Source organism: Arachis ipaensis, chromosome B2, assembly GCF_059453495.1.
Source record: "Arachis ipaensis isolate K30076 ecotype BB chromosome B2, ASM5945349v1, whole genome shotgun sequence".
NCBI classification, from domain to species: Eukaryota; Viridiplantae; Streptophyta; class Magnoliopsida; order Fabales; family Fabaceae; genus Arachis; species Arachis ipaensis.
The window spans coordinates 9,501,829-9,521,558 of record NC_142437.1 but is presented as its reverse complement, the minus strand read 5'-3'; the positions used below and the strand labels follow the sequence as shown (position 1 = coordinate 9,521,558).

General features: G+C 36.4%; 1 protein-coding gene and 1 pseudogene across 1 annotated transcript; one reads left to right on the top strand and one right to left on the bottom strand.

Moving 5' to 3' along the window:
* Positions 1-9,510: 9,510 nt before the first annotated feature.
* LOC148572994 (uncharacterized) lies at positions 9,511-11,465 on the bottom strand (annotated as a pseudogene).
* A 1,877-nt stretch (positions 11,466-13,342) lies between these two features.
* LOC107624810 (alpha/beta-Hydrolases superfamily protein) lies at positions 13,343-19,054 on the top strand. Its single transcript, XM_021115368.2, has 10 exons — positions 13,343-13,606; positions 13,697-13,759; positions 14,109-14,241; positions 15,021-15,258; positions 15,434-15,562; positions 15,640-15,689; positions 15,772-15,869; positions 16,016-16,303; positions 17,385-17,853; positions 18,893-19,054. Exons 2-10 carry the CDS (start codon positions 13,709-13,711, stop codon positions 18,979-18,981), a joined length of 1,545 nt encoding a protein of 514 aa, XP_020971027.1. The 5' UTR covers positions 13,343-13,606; positions 13,697-13,708; the 3' UTR covers positions 18,982-19,054.
* The last annotated feature ends 676 nt before the right edge of the window (positions 19,055-19,730 follow it).

The following is a 19,730-nucleotide window of genomic DNA, read 5'->3' as shown; positions in this document are numbered from 1 at the left end:
TCCTTCTTCCTCCATCGTAGCTCGGCCTCCTCAGGCACTCGTAGGCCTCCAGTGTCTCCTGGCGTAGTCTGCACTAAGTAGGGGCGGTAAACAGGCCGAAATTCGTCGAACCAGCCCGCGTAACCGGCCAAAAAAAGCGGGATAGACTGGAAATTCAAAATCGTCAAACTTTAAAAGTCCGCATAACCTGCATTGCCGAATCCGTGGGGTTTGGCAGGGGGCGAACTTCCCCGGTAGGCCAGACGCTTTTTTGGTCAGGGTCTATTTTTACAAATTTCTATGATGTTATTGATCTGCAAGAAAATGAAGATGATAATTGAAGATGTTCTAAATTATATTTCGAATTATGTTTTATATTTGATTGATTATAAAATTGAAGATGTTTAATTATATGTTTGGATAATGTTATTGTTCATGCAATTTAGTTAATTTGTTTAAACTTGTGGTTTTGAAATTTTGTTCAGTTTTTTTTTTGTTATTGTTGAACAATTTAATTAATTTGCTTATGCTTGTGTATGGTATTGTGCTATGTTCAGGGCCTACTTGAGGCAATAAAAGATGTAATGGGAGATGCACCAAATCAAAATTGTGTGATGTATATGTGAAAAAACTTCATCAACCGTTTCAAGGATATGCAACTTAGAGATATGGATTGGGAGTGTGCAAATTGTTCAATCCCTTGAGTTTGTGGAGACCATAGAAAAATTTAAGAAAATTAATGAGGAGGCATGAGAGTATCTTACAAGATTTGATCCAAAGGTATGTGTAAAGGCTTACCTTAACCATGGGCTGAAAATTGATTCTCTCACAAATAATATGTGTGAATTCTGGAATGCCAAAATAGGTAAGTATAGAGTGAAGCCCATTCTTAAAATGTGTGAAGACTTGCGTTATTATATCATGAGAAAAATGACGAAGTATATCACACTACTATCAGCATATCTTGAAAAACTTGCCTTTGTACAACAAAAAAGACTTGGCAGAATAATTAAGCCCAGTAACAGATAAAATGCAAAGTGGACAAGTGACAGCGAGAGAAAGCGGTTTGAAGTGAGCCGCAAGACATCAAAAGTTGATGTCGATTTGATTAAGCATATTTGTTCATGCAATATGTGGCAACTAACAGGTTAACTTAGCTTCACTTTGCTTAGAATGTTGTTTAATTGGCAAATATATTCTAAATTTGTCTGTTTTATCTGATTGTTGCACCCTAGGAATACCTTGTGTTTATGTCATTGCTACTATTAGGAAGAGACATGACAAGCCTGAAGATTATATGCACAAATTATTTTGCATAGAGTCCATCTATCTCACTTATGCACACTTTATCTAACCAGTTTCCAGTGAAGAGTATTGGCATAAAACTGGTTACATCAAATCAGATCCTCCACTCATCAAGAGGCCAATAGGTAGTCAAAGGTACATAAAAGAAAGAAAGATCCAGTGGAGGATTTGATTCAAGGGAACAAGGTAAAAAAGATATTTCGCGTAACATGCAGTAAGTGCGGAGAGAAGGGTCACAATTACAAAACGTGCAAGAGAGCACCATCTGATCCCAACTAGAAGCCTAAGACCAGAAAATCAAAACAACCTAACTCAACTAGTCAATCATTTGTGGAACTTCCATTATCCCAATTAGCTCCGGAGCCTAAGGTAATTCACTTAGTGAGATTAATGTGACTTCATTACAAAACTTAAAGGATTTATGTATCTTCATTAATAAACTTAAAGGATTTATATGTCTATATAAAAATCTTCAAGGATTTATATGTCTTCATTAAAGATCTTGAAGGATTTGTATGTCTTAAAATACTATTACAGTATAACTTCTTTGTACATCTTCATTTGGTGCAGGTTGGCCAGAACACTCCAACAGTCCCACCTCAAGGCTTACCAGGTCCATCAGCAACTCTAGAAAGAACAATTACACTAACCCTTCCAACTCCATCACCAGCTGCACCAACCCAAACAATTCCAAGACCAGTTGCACCAACACAAACTACTCCAAGACTAGCTGCACCAACTAAGACAAGGGTCCAAATTCATTTTAAAACACCGACTCAATTTAGGCCAAAGCAATCAATCATCAGACCAGCTGCACCAACACCAAGTCACACTTAAGTTGCTCCACCAGCTTCAAAAAATGTGACAACATCAACTGGAGGAGCATCAAAGGAGATTCTAGAAGCAGCAAGTAGTGCCACAACAAGGATGTTCAAGTTTATAGAAAATTCAAGCTTTAAGAATCAGAAAAAAGTGACATAGTTGTTCCTAACTTATTTTGAAAACAAATGTTAGTTTTTTAATAACCTATTTGGAGTAATATCCCAAATAGGTCCCCAAGGAATTCACGTTTAGACAGATTTGTCCCCAATAAAATTTAACTAAAATTTTGTCCCTGACTTTCTTAGCTATACACCAGATACATCCTCACACCAGGTTGACCTGGTCAGGTCTAAGGTTGACGTTCTACGTGGAGGTAACCTGGCTGACATGTCCGGTTAAGAGCGACGTGTCACTTCCAGGACAGTTTGGTCCCTGTACTCGCTGGACAAAACGACGTCGTATTGGAGCACAGGAGAACGACGTCATTTTTTAGGGGACAAATAGGTCCTCGCAATGGAGGGCAATGCAACCAAACGACGCCGTTTTATTTGGGGGGCCATTTTAAAATTAGGTTGTGTAGTTGATGATGGTTGCTGGAGTTGATGATGGCTAGTGGAGGGACGACGTCAACTGGAAGTCGAAGATGATGTGGAAGAAGTATTAGTGGCGAGTTGAGTGCTGACAGTGGGACGACTGGATTCGGGAGGGCTCGACTGAGAAAAGGAGAACATCCCAAGTGCAAGTGCAGAACATTAGCTGTAATATGCAGGTCGCGGACGGCAGAAAACCCGAATAGGTTGTTCTTTGGTTGTCCCTATTTCAAGGTACTGGAGAATGTTTTTATTGTGTCATGTGTGATAATTGCCATGGGTCAGTAAAATTGTTTGCCATTTTGTTGTTGTGATTGTAGGAAAAGCAAGGTTATTGTGATTTTTTTTGCATGGTTTGATGAGATTTTTGGATATGCGATGGATGATGTAGTCGAAGGGCAAAGATTGGCTTCTATGGACACTGGTACGGGTGATGAAGGTGTTGTAAGCTTGAATGATGGCTTGGATAAGAGAGTGAAGCAGTTGGAGGATTTGTTGCGGAAGAAAGATGAGGATAACCAATTTGTGAAGAAGCATAATGTTTTTTATTTTCTTAGGGGTGTAATAGTTGGTGCATTGATAGGTGTGGTTGTGTTTTGTATATTTGTGGTTGCTGTTTAGGCAAACTGGATTCTATGTTAATAATCAAGTTGTTGTATTGAAATGTGTATTTATGGTTAGATGGATATTAGATGGACATGCATTATATTGATTAAATTAATTGTGGTCAAATGGGATAAAAGAAATACATTGCTTTTGGGTTGTTGCAGCCATATATCAAAAGGGTGACTTAACGGATATTAAAAACATTGTAACTATACAAGTAATTTGATTCAGTAGCAACATAAATCAAATGAAACAAAACAAAGTTCTATTTCCTTCAACATACACCAAAAGGAAACCAAACTAAACAAAAGGTCTGTTGTCTTAAACACAGAGAACACCAAAACAAACTAAACAAAGAGGTTATATTTCCTCAAACATAATAAAATATAATTTTTATAATAAGTTGCATACTGATTCTTAAAGGGGTTATTTCTTCTTAGATTAGTTCAATCCCAGTGTTGGGATGAATTTAAACATTCCAGATGCTGTCTGACTGGTGGTAGCTGCAGTTGTAACGACCCAATTTTCAGTATGCCTAGGACATACCAGAAACTGAGTGCTACCAATTTGTCATCTTATATATTATCTATTATTTATTATATGAGCCTGATTCGTTGTTAAAAGCGTAGTTAGTTAGCGAGGTACTTTTTTTTTTTTGAAAACATTTGGATTAATAGACGGAATCATTAATAACCAACTCACAGCTGATAACAGATAAAATAGTTATAAGCAACCACACATAAATACATCACAAGTAGTCGACAACATTTGGTGATTCAGCATTTATTAGCATATAGACTGTTAGTTAGAACACCCCTAAATATAGCTAAATAATATCTATATACATATATGTACATACAACATCCCAGGTCCTGACCTGTTCAAGAGGTCCCTAAGCTGGCACCTAGGCTAGCCTAGACTCTATACTCACCTAGTCCCTCTAAACTACTAAAGCGAGGGAAAGTACGTTCTAAGTCTTCACAACTCAAGTCAGGTGGAACATCATCAAAAGATAGAACATCATCTGCTACTCCTCTGCACGATCAGACTTTTCCACAGGACGTCTCTCTGGTACTTCATGAAGTATCCACAAAATAGGAATCTTGTACACAGGATTTAGGTTAAAGTGCGCATACGAAGGGGTGCAGACGTTGGCTGGTCTCACAGTATTTACATATAATCAAAGAATGATATTCACCCTAGACTCAGAAGACTATCTAGAGCAGAATCCTCTTCTTGCGAACGGTTATCAGCGAACTATGGTAAGGTACTCTTACTTCCATCTGAAGGGGGAAGGGAGAGAGAAGGGGTAAGAACTGGGGAGTTCTTAGTAGGGTCGGGGTTATTAGTTACGTTCATTAATTCTATGTTGTTTAGCAGACTATTAGCAAAATACAAGGAAGCAGTAATTAGAAAACACAGATAAGTAGAGAAGATAGAGAAAACAGATAACAGAACACAAACAGAAGAATACAAGAAAATATCACAAGCGCAGAGAATAGAATACAAACAAGGAAAGCATACATTTATACCACAAACATAACAAAGGAAATGCGCAACCAAGTATGATGCATGTCTAGCCCTAGTGCAGGTAATGAGCTCATCTGTCGGTTACTAACCCGCTCCCGACGTTATCCAGCAACCTCTGTCTGGATAAGGCTTTCCTATTGGCTATACCCCTGTGTACAGAAAATAACCCCTCTGCCACCATAGGGTCCACTGCATACAGAAAATAACACATCTGCCACTGCAGGGATGTATGCCGACACACCTTCTGTATACAGGAAATAACCCCTCTGTCACTACAGAAATGGAACAGGTGGTCACGGTACTTCTGTAGCAGGAAATAACCCCTCTGCCTTACAGAAATAAAATATGGATCTGTACCGTAGGAAAGCGTTCTCAGTGATCACACCATTATCTATCTGACTGCCTCATTGCAGCAGATGATCATACAAGTATTTCTGGAGTTGCCTTAACGCAACAAATGAATAAACACATCTCTTGGGTTGCCTCAAGCAACAAATAAATATCTCTTGGGTTGCCTCAAGCAACAAATCATCACATAATCATTCTCATTATCATCATTCATCATCATTCTCATTATTCATCATCATTTTCACATTCTTATGCAGTACCTCTTTTTTTCTCTGTTCAATCATACTGTACAAACTTTACATCTTTCACTTTTACAACATCTTAATTCAAACCATTTCTCTTTATCACATTACTCTTTTTCCTTTGTCTTTTTACTTTGCTCTGATTACTCTTTTCTCTGTATCCCTTTATTCTGCTCTGGTTACTCCGTTCTCTGTGTTTCTTTACTCTGCTCTGATTTCTCTGTTTAACGTATGTATTTAAAGCTTATGTAAATTTTGGTATGAATAGTTAGTCTGTCCCAAGTATAGGTTCATTAAGTCTATACTGAAACAGTTTAACTTTTTATATAATACCTAACCCTATTCGCAATTCCAGGACTAACTATGTTGCCCTAGTTCGTTCACTAGTCTCTGTCTGTTTTTTTGTCATTAAAACTTTACAGACTCTTTCTTCGATTTTTATCTTTTCTTCAACTTTTATCTTTTATTTATCTTTGCCTCACTAATATGTTTTTACCACTCTCTAAGTGTTTTATGAAGGTAATTATGAGATTCTGCGCTTAAAGTTGTCTTTCTAAAGCTTTTACAGAAAACTGCCTTTTTCGCATTATTTTATTATTTTTATTAAAATATTATTTTTAATTAAATATTATTATTTAATATTTTATTATTTTTTATTATTTTATCATTAAATTTTCGAAAATTAACTTACTTTTACTTTTAACCTTTAAAATTCACTTTTTACCACCTGTAACTTTTAATATTTCTACTTTTACCACCCTAACTTTCAGAAATTACTAAATAACCCCTCAAACACCAAATTAATTACTTCCTTGCCCTTTTATGAATCAAAAAGGTGTTCTTCATTGTTCTTTATCACACTCAAAGTGTTCTTCATGTTCTTCATAAATTCTTCAGATTCCTTCTCTGTTTTTACCCGTTTTTCAGTCTTTTCAGCAACCGATTTTTACTATAATTTATAATAAATTAGCAGCCACTAAAACCCCATCTTTTCTACATGATTTTAACACAAATTGAACCTCAATTTAAGCTTAGGGTTTCGTTTTTCCAGCTGCCCAAGAACATGAACTTTAAAGCTTGAATTTCATCAAATTTCATCAAAATTTCACCAAATTTTCACCAAGAATCAATCATATAAGCAACCAATTTTTAGCACAGCCAATTTATACAACATTCACACAACTCAAACACAAATAATCAAGATTAATTTCGTGACACCCTACCTGGTTTTGCTGCTCCTAATTCGATTAAACTTTCAGGTGGTCCTTAAGCACTTTTTCCTCCTAAATCACATCAAGAAAACACATATTTAAGCATGTTTCCTTGAAACCGAATCAAAAGAGAGATGGTGCAGCCAACTCACCTTGATCCCAACCTTGATAAGTCATATGATCATGTAGAGAAAGAAGAGAGGATCATTTTGGTCGGATTGGAATTTTGATTTGAGTTTTAGTTCAGCAGAAATCAAGCTTTGAAGATTTGGAACTAAGAACTTTTCTCTCTTTTTCTCTCTTGTTATTTTCAGCCAAAATGATGAAATGAGACAGCCTTGGAGGTCTTGGGGGGTGTAAGGTGAGTTGTGATTGGTTGGCTTGGAGGTGGATTAAAATAATATTAAAATATCTCTGGTGTACAACTACTAAAACTAAGTGTACTGGAACACTCGTAAAAACATCTCTAAAAATTATTTTCTGAGCTACTAGCATAAATGACACTAGTAACATATTTATTATGAGAATATTACATGTATAATGAGGCCTTAGCATTGCTAAATTCATCAGAGAGTGTTGGTGCTAAGCTGCACCAGTAAACCGTAAACCCGGTTAAACCGATTTTCTGTTTTTAACAAAAACAGACCAGGTAACCTTATAATATCATTCAAGCATTTTATAATACTAATATAATGATAATATTATACTATTATCTCTCTCCTCTCATGAATCGAGTCCGGTTCGTCAAACAGAGACTATTTACGAAAATCAGAATCAAAACTGCCAACCGATACGGTTCAAAAACTAGGTTCTTCGTGATTGCATTATCAAGCTTGCCTCAAAGGAGGTTCTAGCTTAAGGATGACATAATGATAATGAGGATTGAGATGCTTGATGATATAGCAGAGGTGTTCCCATTACTGATCTTCCGGAGAAATCCGTACTTTCAGAAAAGATCTCATGTACTCGAAAATCAGGGTTGTTACATTCTACCCTCCTAAAAGAAAATTTTGTCCTCAAAATTTCAGTTACCTGAGAATAGATGCGAGTAATCAGCTCTCATCTTATCTTCCAATTCCCAAGTGTGCTCTTCTTCTCCTCTTGGTTCCCATGCTACTTTGACTAAGCGAACAGTCTTGCCTCTTAGCTGCTTATCACTTCTTTTTACGATCTGAACTGGTGATGCTTGATATGTCAAATCATTTTATAACTGTACTGTTTCTGGTTGTGAAACGTGACTATCATCGGGAACATATTTCTTAAGTTGTGAGACATAAAAAAAACATCATGAAGGTTTGATAAATAAGGAGGAAGGGCTATTTGATAAGCTACTAGACCGACTCTTTTAAGTATTTGGAAAGGTTCTATGTATCGTGGGTTAAGCTTCTTAGTCTTAAGGACTCTACCTATTCCAGTAATCGAAGTTACTTCTAGAAAGACATGATCTCCCTCACTAAACTCTAAGGGTCTACGTCTATTATCGGCATAGCTCTTTTGTCGGCCTTGTGCTGTCTGGATCTTTCGACGAATCTCCTTTATCTTCTCAGTAGTTTCTTACACTAAGTTTGGACCTAAGACACTAGCTTCCCCATCATCATTCCAACACAATGGTGTCTGACATAGTTGTTCTTAACTTATTTTGAAAACAAATGTTAGTTTTTTAATAACCTATTTGGAGCAATATCCCAAATAGGTCCCCAAGAAATTCACGTTTAGACAGATTTATTTCCAATAAAATTTAACTAAAATTTTGTCCCTGACTTTCTTAACTATACACCAGATACGTCCTCACACCAGGTTGACCTGGTCAGGTCTAAGGTTGACGTCCTACGTGGAGGTAACCTGGCTGACATGTCCGGTTAAGAGCGACGTGTCACTAGTGAGCATAGGTAGCCCTGAATGCATCCATCTTCAGCCATTGATGGACATATCCCTGTGGTCTATCTCCTCTTCTGCCTATTGCAGCCATTGCATGCACACAAGGGATCCCTGGTGTCTCAGTCAAATTGAAATTGTGATTAATATATCATGAATATATCAGAATGTTAAACCCAACAAGCCTAATTAAGAAATTAATCCAAGGAAAATGTAACCATTACCTGTAAGTTGCCACATGCTACAAGAACATGTGTTGTTCCCTAGATGCACCCCCACTTTCTTCATGTGATATTGCACCTCAAAAATTTGTCTAGCATCATCACCAGTCCATTGAGTAGTCTAGTATTTGAATTCTTTCATGATGTCATCCATCCTCTTTTGTTGCACTGGTGCCACTATGCCTGTGTAGGTGCTCAAAACTCTCTTATGCTGGGCCATCCTCCTCATGATGTAGCATCTCAACTCTTCCAGCATTGTCAAAATGGGTTTTTCTCTGTAGTGGACTATCTTAGCATTCCACACCTCTGTCATGTTGTTGGTGATGTTATCCAGTTTCGGCCAGTGACTAAAATGTGATTTCCTCCAACATGTTGGGTCTAATTTTGCAAGGTAAGCCCATGCATCCTGGTTGACCTTCTTCAGTCTATTCATGTGCTCTCTGAACTCTGCCTTCGTATTGCTTTTAGCACAAGCCCAGACGACATTCTTCAACTGCTTGCTCTTGTACTTATTGGTGAAATTCCTCCATATATGCCTAACACAGTTCCTGTGATGGCCATTCGGCATAACCTCCTTCATCGCCGACATCAGACCCTATACAACATTGAAGTGTGTTATAACTAAATTAATGAGTGTAACAAAATTAAGAGTAAATTTAATATCACAGTCAACAAAAAAGTAGTCAAAGCTAGCATTTACCTTTTGCTGATCACTGATGAAGTTCCACCCTTCAACTGCAGCAGGGCCTAAGTCATTTTGCAACAAGTCTAGAAACCATTTCTAACTTTCTTTAGTCTCACTAGCAACCACTGCGTATGCAATTACATAAAAATGATTGTTGGCATCTTGTGCTACCGCCGACAGCAGTTGTCCTCCATAATAACCCTTCAGGAAGCAGCTGTCTAACCCTATCAACGGTCGACAACCAGCCCTAAACCCTTTTTTACAAGCATCCAAGCACACATACAACTTGTCAAACAGTGGAGGGGACTGGGGAATAGGCTCCACTGCTAACAGAGCAGTTGAACCATGATTGCTTCTGTGTAGTTCTTGTAGGTAATCTCTAAGCTTTCCATATTGAGCCTTCTCATTACCAACATACTTCTCTCTTGCTATCTTCAAACCCTTATACAACATCTTATCACTAATTATCACATTATAATCAATTTTTATATGATCCCAAGCCTCTGCATGGGTTAGCCTTGGTTGACTTAGAAGTCTTTTTGACAACTTCTTCGCAACCTAATTTTGATCGGCCATATTGCTTCCAAACTCTCTACCACAAGTATGCACGGGATTAAAGGTCTTAATCTGGTAGCCCCGGGACCTAGAGTTCCTAGCACAGTAAATAATCCAAGGACAGTAATTCTTCTTATGTTGTTCTTTATCACCTACTGCCTCAGACCTTGTCTTGCTAGCATTTTGATCTTGGTCACCCTAAACTCCATCATTTACAACAACATCAGCCACTGGTTCAGGGTTAACTTCAGTAGAATTGGCTTCAGCTGTAATGTCATCAACTGCATTCTCCTCTTTGCCTCCATTTGATCCATCCTCCTTTGCCTTAGCTTCTCTCTTAGCTCTTAGTCTTGCTTTGGCCTTATCTTTCTGTATCTCCTTTCCAGCCATAAACCCTCCATGAACACATGCTGCTCTCACCCCCCTCTTATCATTCTTGATGTAAAATATTCTTCTGCCTTCAACTATAGTATAGTCCTTTAGAGCCTTTTTGAACTGGTCTAAAGTCTCAAATTCCATCCTCAATTGAAATTGAACTTCTCCAAATTCAGCATTTGGATCATATTGAGGCTAATTAAATCCTCCACCCCCTTCATCACTTGAGTCTGGAGGAGTCAAGAAGGCCTCTGACTCATACTCAAAATCAATATCTGACTCATCCCTTGGCTCCACTCCAATCTCCTCTACAAAGGTTGAAGGTTTCCTAGGCTCAGTCCCATTACCCTGATGAGGCCCATTATTGTCATTTGGGCTTGGTTCAACATTGTTAGGCCCAACGGCCCTTGGCCCACCATCACCCTTCTTCCTCACTTCAGGCCTACTTCCACCACTTACAGCACATCCATCTTTCTTATACCCTGCCTTTTTACCTTGGGTCTTAGCCTTGGCATCTCTAGTAATATTGACATTTGGCTTTAAAGCTTTCATTGTAGTTTTTTTCTTTCCCTTATCACATTTTCTCCCTTTCATTCCACCATTCTTTTTAACACTTCTCATCTTCACTTGAATAAAAAAAAACCATAGTCTGAGGGTGGGGGCTTATATGGCTCATCTTCTGTAGATTCATACCGATCATCATCATTAGAACTACTCTCAATGTCTGCATCATTGTCCAACCTAGCATCCTCAACAACTACCTCCACAGCACCTTCATCAGTATCAGATAATATCTCCTCCACCCCTTCCAGTACTAAATGGTCAAAATATATGTAAAATTCATCTGTATCCTCATTCTGTATCTTATTCTTCTGTAAGGCTCTGATTTCTTTATCTCTATGAATAGGGTGTAGATCAGACTCCAGAGTTTCAGATGTGGGATCATACCAGTACATAGCTTTATAATCATGGTATCCCAAGTCTAAAAAAAGTTTCTTCAAGTCAAAGAAGCAAATGACGTCAACATCCATCGAGGGAAACCTTTTCACCACCAAGACACCTTTGTTATCTCGAACAAAGATTTCACCATGATAAAACACCGGGACCACATCTTCGGACATCTAAATACCAACAAATAAAGAAGTACAACTCATTTCCTATTATATCCAATATCGCTAATCACTACAACTATCCACAACAATGCATGCAACCAAAATCAGAAATTCAAAAATAATCAAGTAAAAAATATGTTTCGCTAACCTTGATCAGTTGGGTGTCGAACCAATTGCCTTCACAACCACTTTCACGATCAATGTCACCAACGAGTATGGACAGAGCAATGAGTATGCACAATGTTGATGGAGGTATGAAAAGGTTTTCTTCGTAAAACCTAGCAGAGCTAATGGGGTATGGAGTAATTTCACCAAATGATTGAATATGAAGAGACTTGTATATCAAATTGGCCCCCAAATAAAACGGCGTCGTTTGATTGTACTGCCCTCCATTGCGGGGACCTATTTGTCCCCTAAAAAACGACGTCGTTCTGCTGTCCTCCAATACGACGTCGTTTTGTCCAGCGAGCACAAGGACCAAACTGTCTTGGAAGTGACACGTCGCTCTTAACCGGACATGTCAGCCACGTTACCTCCATGTAGGACGTCAACCTTAGACCTGACCGGGTCAACCTGGTGTGGGGACGTATCTGGTATATAGCTAAAAAAGTCAGGGACAAAATTTTAGTTAAATTTTGTTGGGGACAAATCTGTCTAAACGTGAATTTCTTGGGGACCTATTTGGGGTATTACTCAACCTATTTGGTCATAATACATATTGGCAAACGTCTTTTTAGCCAATTTAATTACTTTTGGAGTTAGTACTTTAAAAAATTATTTGATATATCTGCTATATTTTCTTTTTGCCAGACTTAATTATGTTACGATATGACAACATTCCTATGTTATGGTTTAGGTTGATTGAATGAATTATGCTTTTTTAATGTTATAGTCATTGACTATGTTATGGCTTGTTTTTGTCTTAGATTGATTAAATGAAAATAAATATATTAATTTACAAACATTGTATGGCAACAGAATCTAGATGGATAATTTAAACCTCATTCTTCCATTCATATTAACTAAAACAGTCAACAGACATAGTCTTTTCGAAATATTCTTCAACATCAAAGCTTTGATTGTCACCCAATGTCCTTGTTAATTCTATGCATCTAATTCTTCCAATGTACTCATTAACCCATACAAAAAATTTGCAATGTGGTTGTTTCACCTAAATCGATTCGAATACAATAAAAATATGTTGGTAAAAAACACTCAACTTCATCCACATACATGAAGAATTGCAAGCTTACCTTGAAGAATGGGCATCCAAAAAATAGCCTATTCGAGTTGGTATTTGTCTTCGACATGTAAAATATGACATACACCCCGCAGAAGTATTTTAGGGCAACACCATCTTTCTCATCTCCAACTTGCACCGAATATGGGGTCGCATTTCCAACTGTGCGTTCGTGTCGTTCGCCATCTCCACCTCTGCTTCGTCTCGTGCTTGAAGAGCATTCATCACTGACCATTAATCTAATTAACACCACTATGAACAACTATGATAAGCTACTGCATGCGCCGTTTCTCTACCCAATTTAAATCTCATTAGGACTAACATTTAAAACGATGCCATTTTTAACAGCTAAGAATTTTTTGTCTTTTAAACTTTATCCTTCTTCCAATGTGGCACCGTAACGGACACCGTTTTAACTATGTCAGCCAGTTTTGTTTGGTGTGTGAGAAACAAATGGATGAAAAGATTAAATTGTCTTTCGTTTGTTAAAATCAAAAATCTTTTTGTATTTAAATTTCGTCAGAGATGAATTTATCAAAAACTTAAAAGGTCAGATATTTATTTGCTATTTTTTCTAACTTTAGTTTTAATGTTTGCATTCAAATATTTCATAGTCAAAAATGATTATTGAGGCAAGAAAAATTCTTGCAAACCAAAACGACGTAGTCTCGTTTGGCGTCTGCTTTCCTCGTTCGTTTATCCTTTTCCTAAATTGTTATTTGTTACCCCTCGTTAACATGGAACGCAGAAGGCAGAACCAACTATTAATTAATTTAAATCTATTAACTATTAACTATTCAATCTTTCAATTTCAATTTCGATTTCTAAGAACGCTCCCTCTCTCCCTCTCCGTGCGCTGATTCAACTTCGATTTGCTACAATCCCATCGCTAATTCACAACACCACAAAGGTATTTTTTTTTATAAATTTATGTATTTATTATTCAATAATATAATATAATTATTATATGAACACAAAGTTAATTTCCGGCGTTCTGCAGAATCTTGCTTCCATGGCGCAATCTCCCAATATACAGCGTACGGACTCAAACACGCCGTTAATGGTAACGCAACTTTTTCCTCCCTTTCTTTTTCTCAATTCCTTTTTATTTTGATTTATTCTTTGGGCTTTCTATATAGAGCTTTCATTTTCCCATCATCAATGTTTCGATTCCTTTCTATTGCAGTTAGCTGCATTTAGTGGTTTTTCATTTATTGTTGCTCAATTTGCATATAAATCTTCGCTATCAATGCTAGTTTGGTTCGAATTGATTTTTTGCTAATTGAATATTGTGCTGATTTTCCCCCCTTTTCTCTGGAGGTGGCCTTTTATGATCAAAAAACAATATTGACGTTTTTATCATTTTTTTTTCAAAAAAATTGAAGATTGAATGTATTACTTATCTTTTATAGGGACAAAGAAATGACTTGGCAAATGATGGACTTGTTCCTCAGATATTTTCATCTGTTCCTTCTCTCACTGAAGCTGCTGCTTATCTTTCACAAACAACGTCGTTCCTTACTGGTTGTTTCTATGATTATTCAGGCAAGCTTCTTTTCTAATTACTTCTTCCAGGGTGTAGCTGAATCCCTTTTTTCTTTCATGAGTTTGGGGAATTATGCAGCCAGTCACTTTAAGAGAAAATAATTGAGCTGAATTATTAAAGAAAACAGTTAAAAAAAATATGGAGGTACTTAGTCATCTGACTTCAGTTTGGAGTAGAAAAGATGATATACGTTTTATGACACTTCAACTGTTGTAAAATTTATTTATGCTTGGGAATTGAATATTCTAGAATTTGATCACATTGCTTTCGAATTATGGTGAAATGAATGTTTGCCGTTACAGGCCTTGGCAAAGCCACAATATATGTGATTATTATTAGTTTTCTTTAATGTGGTTCTGTAAAACTAATAGAGACATATTGATAGCAAAGTGTTACTCTCCAGTAAAATGTTTGACCTTTAACTTAAACATGGTTTTTCTAGATAGAGTTTATTAGAGATCTAATTATTTTTTAGAAATATATAGTTTTACGCTTTAAGTGTTCATGCCTGTGATGATGATGGTCTAGAAGTGTGAATGTAGGACTTAGATTCTTTTCAATATGCTCCTGTTCTAAATATTTGAATCTTAGATGTCTGTAGTTTTGAATACATAAATTTTTTTAATATGAATGACTTATTGTCATGTCCTAACAATTCTATGATGCGTTACCTTCCCTCATGTTATCATTATTTGTACAATCATATTATATATATTGTACTCACTACAAAGTATTTAGTTTTGCAATTTTGACCTCAAGGCTATTATCAAATTTTCAGTAGAACATTCCTCTGGAGATTCCAGTGACTCTTCTGGCGTTCATGCACAAGAGCTTGTGTCTTTTGCTTCAGGGGAAACTGAGGCATCTTCTTCTAATAAAACATTTCAAACTTCTTATGCACCTCTGAATACAAATGAGGACATCACAGAGACTTCTGTTGGAGATTCATCAGGAAATGCCGGTGCACTAGTAAGATCAAATCCTTCTGGACAAACTGGAATTCCCCTCTTCCAAAGGTATTGTTTGCCAAGAAACAAACATGAATCTGACTGTTAATATTGCATCATTTTTGTCTTCATTCAGTTCAATTATTTCATTATATATATATACACATACTGTACCTAGTAAATACTTCTTGTATAGGTCACCATGTTTTTAAACTACACATTTTCCTTCTTCTACTTGCTTCAGCTTGATTGAGCGGGCTCGGAGGACTGTGCGTGGATCTGCCGATGATATAGGATGGCTTGGACGTGATCCTGGAATGCCCCCAGTTGAAGATGGAACGGAGAGGTTTCATGAGATTCTTGATGAAATCAAGTGAGCATCTTGTTTTGTTTTTCCCTAAAATGCTAGCTATAAGTGATTTGCTAACTTAGTTGTTCTTACTTTGACAGGCATGGTGTTCATAGGTTACCAAATTCTATGATTTATTTGTTAATACCAGGTAAAGTGACTGCTTATGCTCAATATGAGATCAACCATGCAACCTTGTTTTTGGTGCTACTAACTGTTCTGCCTTTTGTCAGGTCTTTTTAGCAATCATGGCCCACTCTACTTTGTCAATACAAAGGCCAGTTTCTCAAAAATGGGTTTGACTTGTCATATTGCTAAGATTCATAGTGAGGTATATCATAATAGTAATAACAATGATTGAGGATATTAGTTATTCACTAGTTCTCATGAAAATGCTTACTCTACTTTTTATGCAGATATCTCATTCATATTCTTATTATGTTCTATTACTGAATGTTGAGTGATCATTAATTATAGGCTTCAGTTGAGAAAAATGCCAGAGAGCTAAAAGAGTATATTGAGGAAATTTCTTGGGGTTCAAACAAACGTGTTTTGCTTCTTGGACATAGCAAGGGAGGAGTAGATGCAGCAGCTGCTTTATCATTATATTGGTCTGATTTGAAAGATAAGGTTGCTGGATTGGCATTAGCACAAAGTCCATATGGTGGTACTCCAATAGCTTCAGATCTACTGCGAGAAGGACAACTTGGCGATTATGTAAATATACGAAAACTTACTGAGATTCTTATCTGTAAAGTAATTAAGGTATGTTGAGTTCTTCTATTATCTCCTTTCCATTCTTCTTCATTGTTCTTGATTAAATTATATTTCCTTGACCACTGCTATCTAGAATTTTCTTCAGGGTTTTCCAAAGTAACCTCCTTGCAGAGATATTGGAGAAATACTCCTACTCTGTGCACCGATGTTTACGTAGTTTGCACATGGCTACAAAAACAGTTTAGCCTGTTTATTAGGAAAACCATATAAGCTAATCAGCAAAAGTTTTTCTGACCTAGGGCACACAACACTTCTAACATCAGTGAGAACATATGAACTTCTAGTTTTTTGAGCAGGCCTCGGACATAACATCCATATCAAGCTTATCAACTTGCATTACATCTCATTGGTGTTAATTCTATTAAGCTGTGGTGAAAGGATGGAAATTGGTTAGATAGCTTTGCCTAATAGACTCAGCCCTTGTTTTTTTCCAAAGGCAAGCTATTTAGCTTCGCTTTCTACTATCATATGCTTTCTCTGAGGCCGAGCCTAGTCTTTAAGACTTTGGGTGAATGCATAGATGCCTCAGCTAGCCAAAAGGGCAAAAGGCTTAAATTCATAAGTTTGTTTAAATAGGTTAAAATGCCTGTAAACTGTAATTTACAATTTTTCCGATAGGCATAAACTTGAATTAAATTTATAGAGTACAAAGTAAATACATTATTCCTTTACTAGTTGCTTCTCTTTGACAAACGTGAGGAATGGACAGCAGACTTTAATATGTCCTCCTCTACTATATTCTAGTAGATCCTATTGTCGATTACTTCCCTTCTTTATAGATTGGGTTAAGTTTGTTCTTGGCTAACTTATTTAAGAAGTCCAAGGATCTTGTCTCAAGTCAATGAAAATAGTTTTCCTATATACAGTCATTACATAATTGAATGGTATAGCGCATGATTTTACTTATTTGCTGCTATAGTTTACTCGTGTTTGTTTTATGTTTAATTTAATTCTATCATATAAGTTCTACTTTTTTTTTTTTTTTTTGAAGTTATTCTCTTTTAGCTCCTACGAATGTCAACTTAAAAATCCCTTTATACCATTTAACATGTTATCTGTTATTACAAAGGGTGACATGAGAGCCTTAGAAGACTTGACGTATGAAAGGCGGAGGGAGTTTTTAAAGGAGCATCATCTACCAGATGAACTTCCTATTGTTTCCTTTCGCACTGAAGCTAGTATTTCCCCTGCCGTTTTAGCGACGTTATCTCATGTTGCCCATGCTGAACTACCCACAGTTGCTGGCGAACCTAAAAAACTTCCTGTGGTGATGCCCTTAGGTGCTGCTATGGCTGCTTGCGCACAGTTGCTGCAGGTTAGATATGGTGAGAAGAGTGATGGGCTTGTGACATGCCGGGATGCAGAAGTTCCAGGATCTGTTGTGGTGCGACCTAAACGAAAACTGGACCATGCGTGGATGGTTTATTCATCACTAAATGATGACCCTAAAGAAGGGGACGCATCTCAGGTGTGCGAGGCTCTCTTGTATTTACTTGTGGAACTTGGTCAGAAAAAGAGGCACGGGCTTGAAAGGAAAGGTGAATGAAGCCTAAAATCTTTCTGCTGTACCTGTATATATTTTTCTCTCCAAAATTTGATATTCAATTTATTTTTTGCTCGTCTAGAAGGGAAAATTTTGAAAGGTAGGTTCTAGTTGATGAGAATATACATGAATATACATTTATATACATGTAGCTCACGTTTGTATTTTCAGTTTAATGATATGGTCTCATTATGCACAGAACAAAAGCAATTACAACAACAGACCCAAAATATAACTATTATGCACAAAACACATACTATACCCTTGTTTGAACCATGATTCTGAAAATCAGTTTAAACCAGTTCTGGTCCGGTTCAGTCTATAGCAAAGACCGTCTAGTTCAAGAACTGGGTAAGAACCAGAAAATCAGCTGGGAATTAGTGAGTCAGACATGAGGTCAAAGTTGGTCACTAGTATATAGGGATTTGAGAAATTTAGACCCTCAAAACAATGATGATTAATATCTTTGGAGTCTGTTGTTGGTTCAAAATTTTACGGAACTCATCATCATCAGTTTCTACTATGTTATTGGGTTTACCTTATTATTGTTGATGTTTTAATTATTCTTGTTGTTGGCTATTAGAATTAGCTTTAATTATGATTTTTTTTTAAATATGAACCAATAGTATTAATTAAAAATAGTTTTATATTAGAATATGTTTATATTTTTATGTATTTATTTATAGTTTTATATATTATTTAAGAAAATAAGTATTGTCACTCTTATTTTGATGTCATTTTTTTAACAAATTCATACAAACAATAAAAAAACATATGGAAAGTGAAATTTATCAAAAATAAAAGTGACAATATCTTTACTTATTATTTTATTATAATAAATCACTTGAATCACAGCTGAATTTCAATAGCCAAGATGATCGATTCAGTTTTCAAAATCTATGATTTTTCTTCGACCCTGTATTGGCTTTCGGCCTCTTATTTCCCCATCCCTTGATTTCCTTGGGTCAAGCTTTATTTACTGGTGGGAGAAGGTAATGGTCTGGCTCACTTGGTTGCGAATCTATCTCTTGCAGACAAGTTGGGAACTAGGTGGAACGTGAATCCTCCAAGAGGAATCGCCATCGTCTTGGACGAAGAAGCTCCTAAATGGCAGCTCAGATGACTGTTCCATCACCATCCTATCAGTTTTATATTATAGAAAAAATTTTAAGTGTATTGGTATACCGGTGTTTTAAAAATTTTTAACTGTTGATCTTAATTATAAAAAATATATATAATATATATAATTAAGATCAACGATTAAAAATGACTGAAACACCGATATACCAGTATATTTAAAAGCTTCCCTATATTATATGCCTTCAGTTGAAGTGAAAGAGGTTTATGTACTTATTTATCTAATAGAAAAAACTAGAAACATAAATAGCTACCCAAATAGTTGTGTGGAAGAAGTCTTGTTAACTTTTTCAAACTAGTTACTTACAAAGGTTCTAAACTAACTCCAGGGAAAAAAAAATGTAATCAGTTCAAAGAAACAGTATTCGCAACCAATAAAAAAAAGTACTTTAAGGTTGAGGTAATCATCATTATTCAACGTTTTTATTACTTTTGATCCCCGTCCTCTCTCTCTACAAGAAAAAAAAAATGCATGCATGAAAAGCATACAAGTACGTTCATCATTTGAGACAAAAGCATCAGATGCATTTCTTTCTTTCCAACCAAAAAGAAAAATGAAACTGAATCCTGTCCCCGTTTTCCACACGAAGGCCATTGCTCCAAGGTTACCCCCTTCGGCCTATAGAATTAGGAACGTTGCTAATTCATCAGAAATTGTATTAATTTGATCGAGCCTCTCATGTGTGCACTATGCTTATGCACTAATTATTGAAATTTTTATATATATTTTGATGG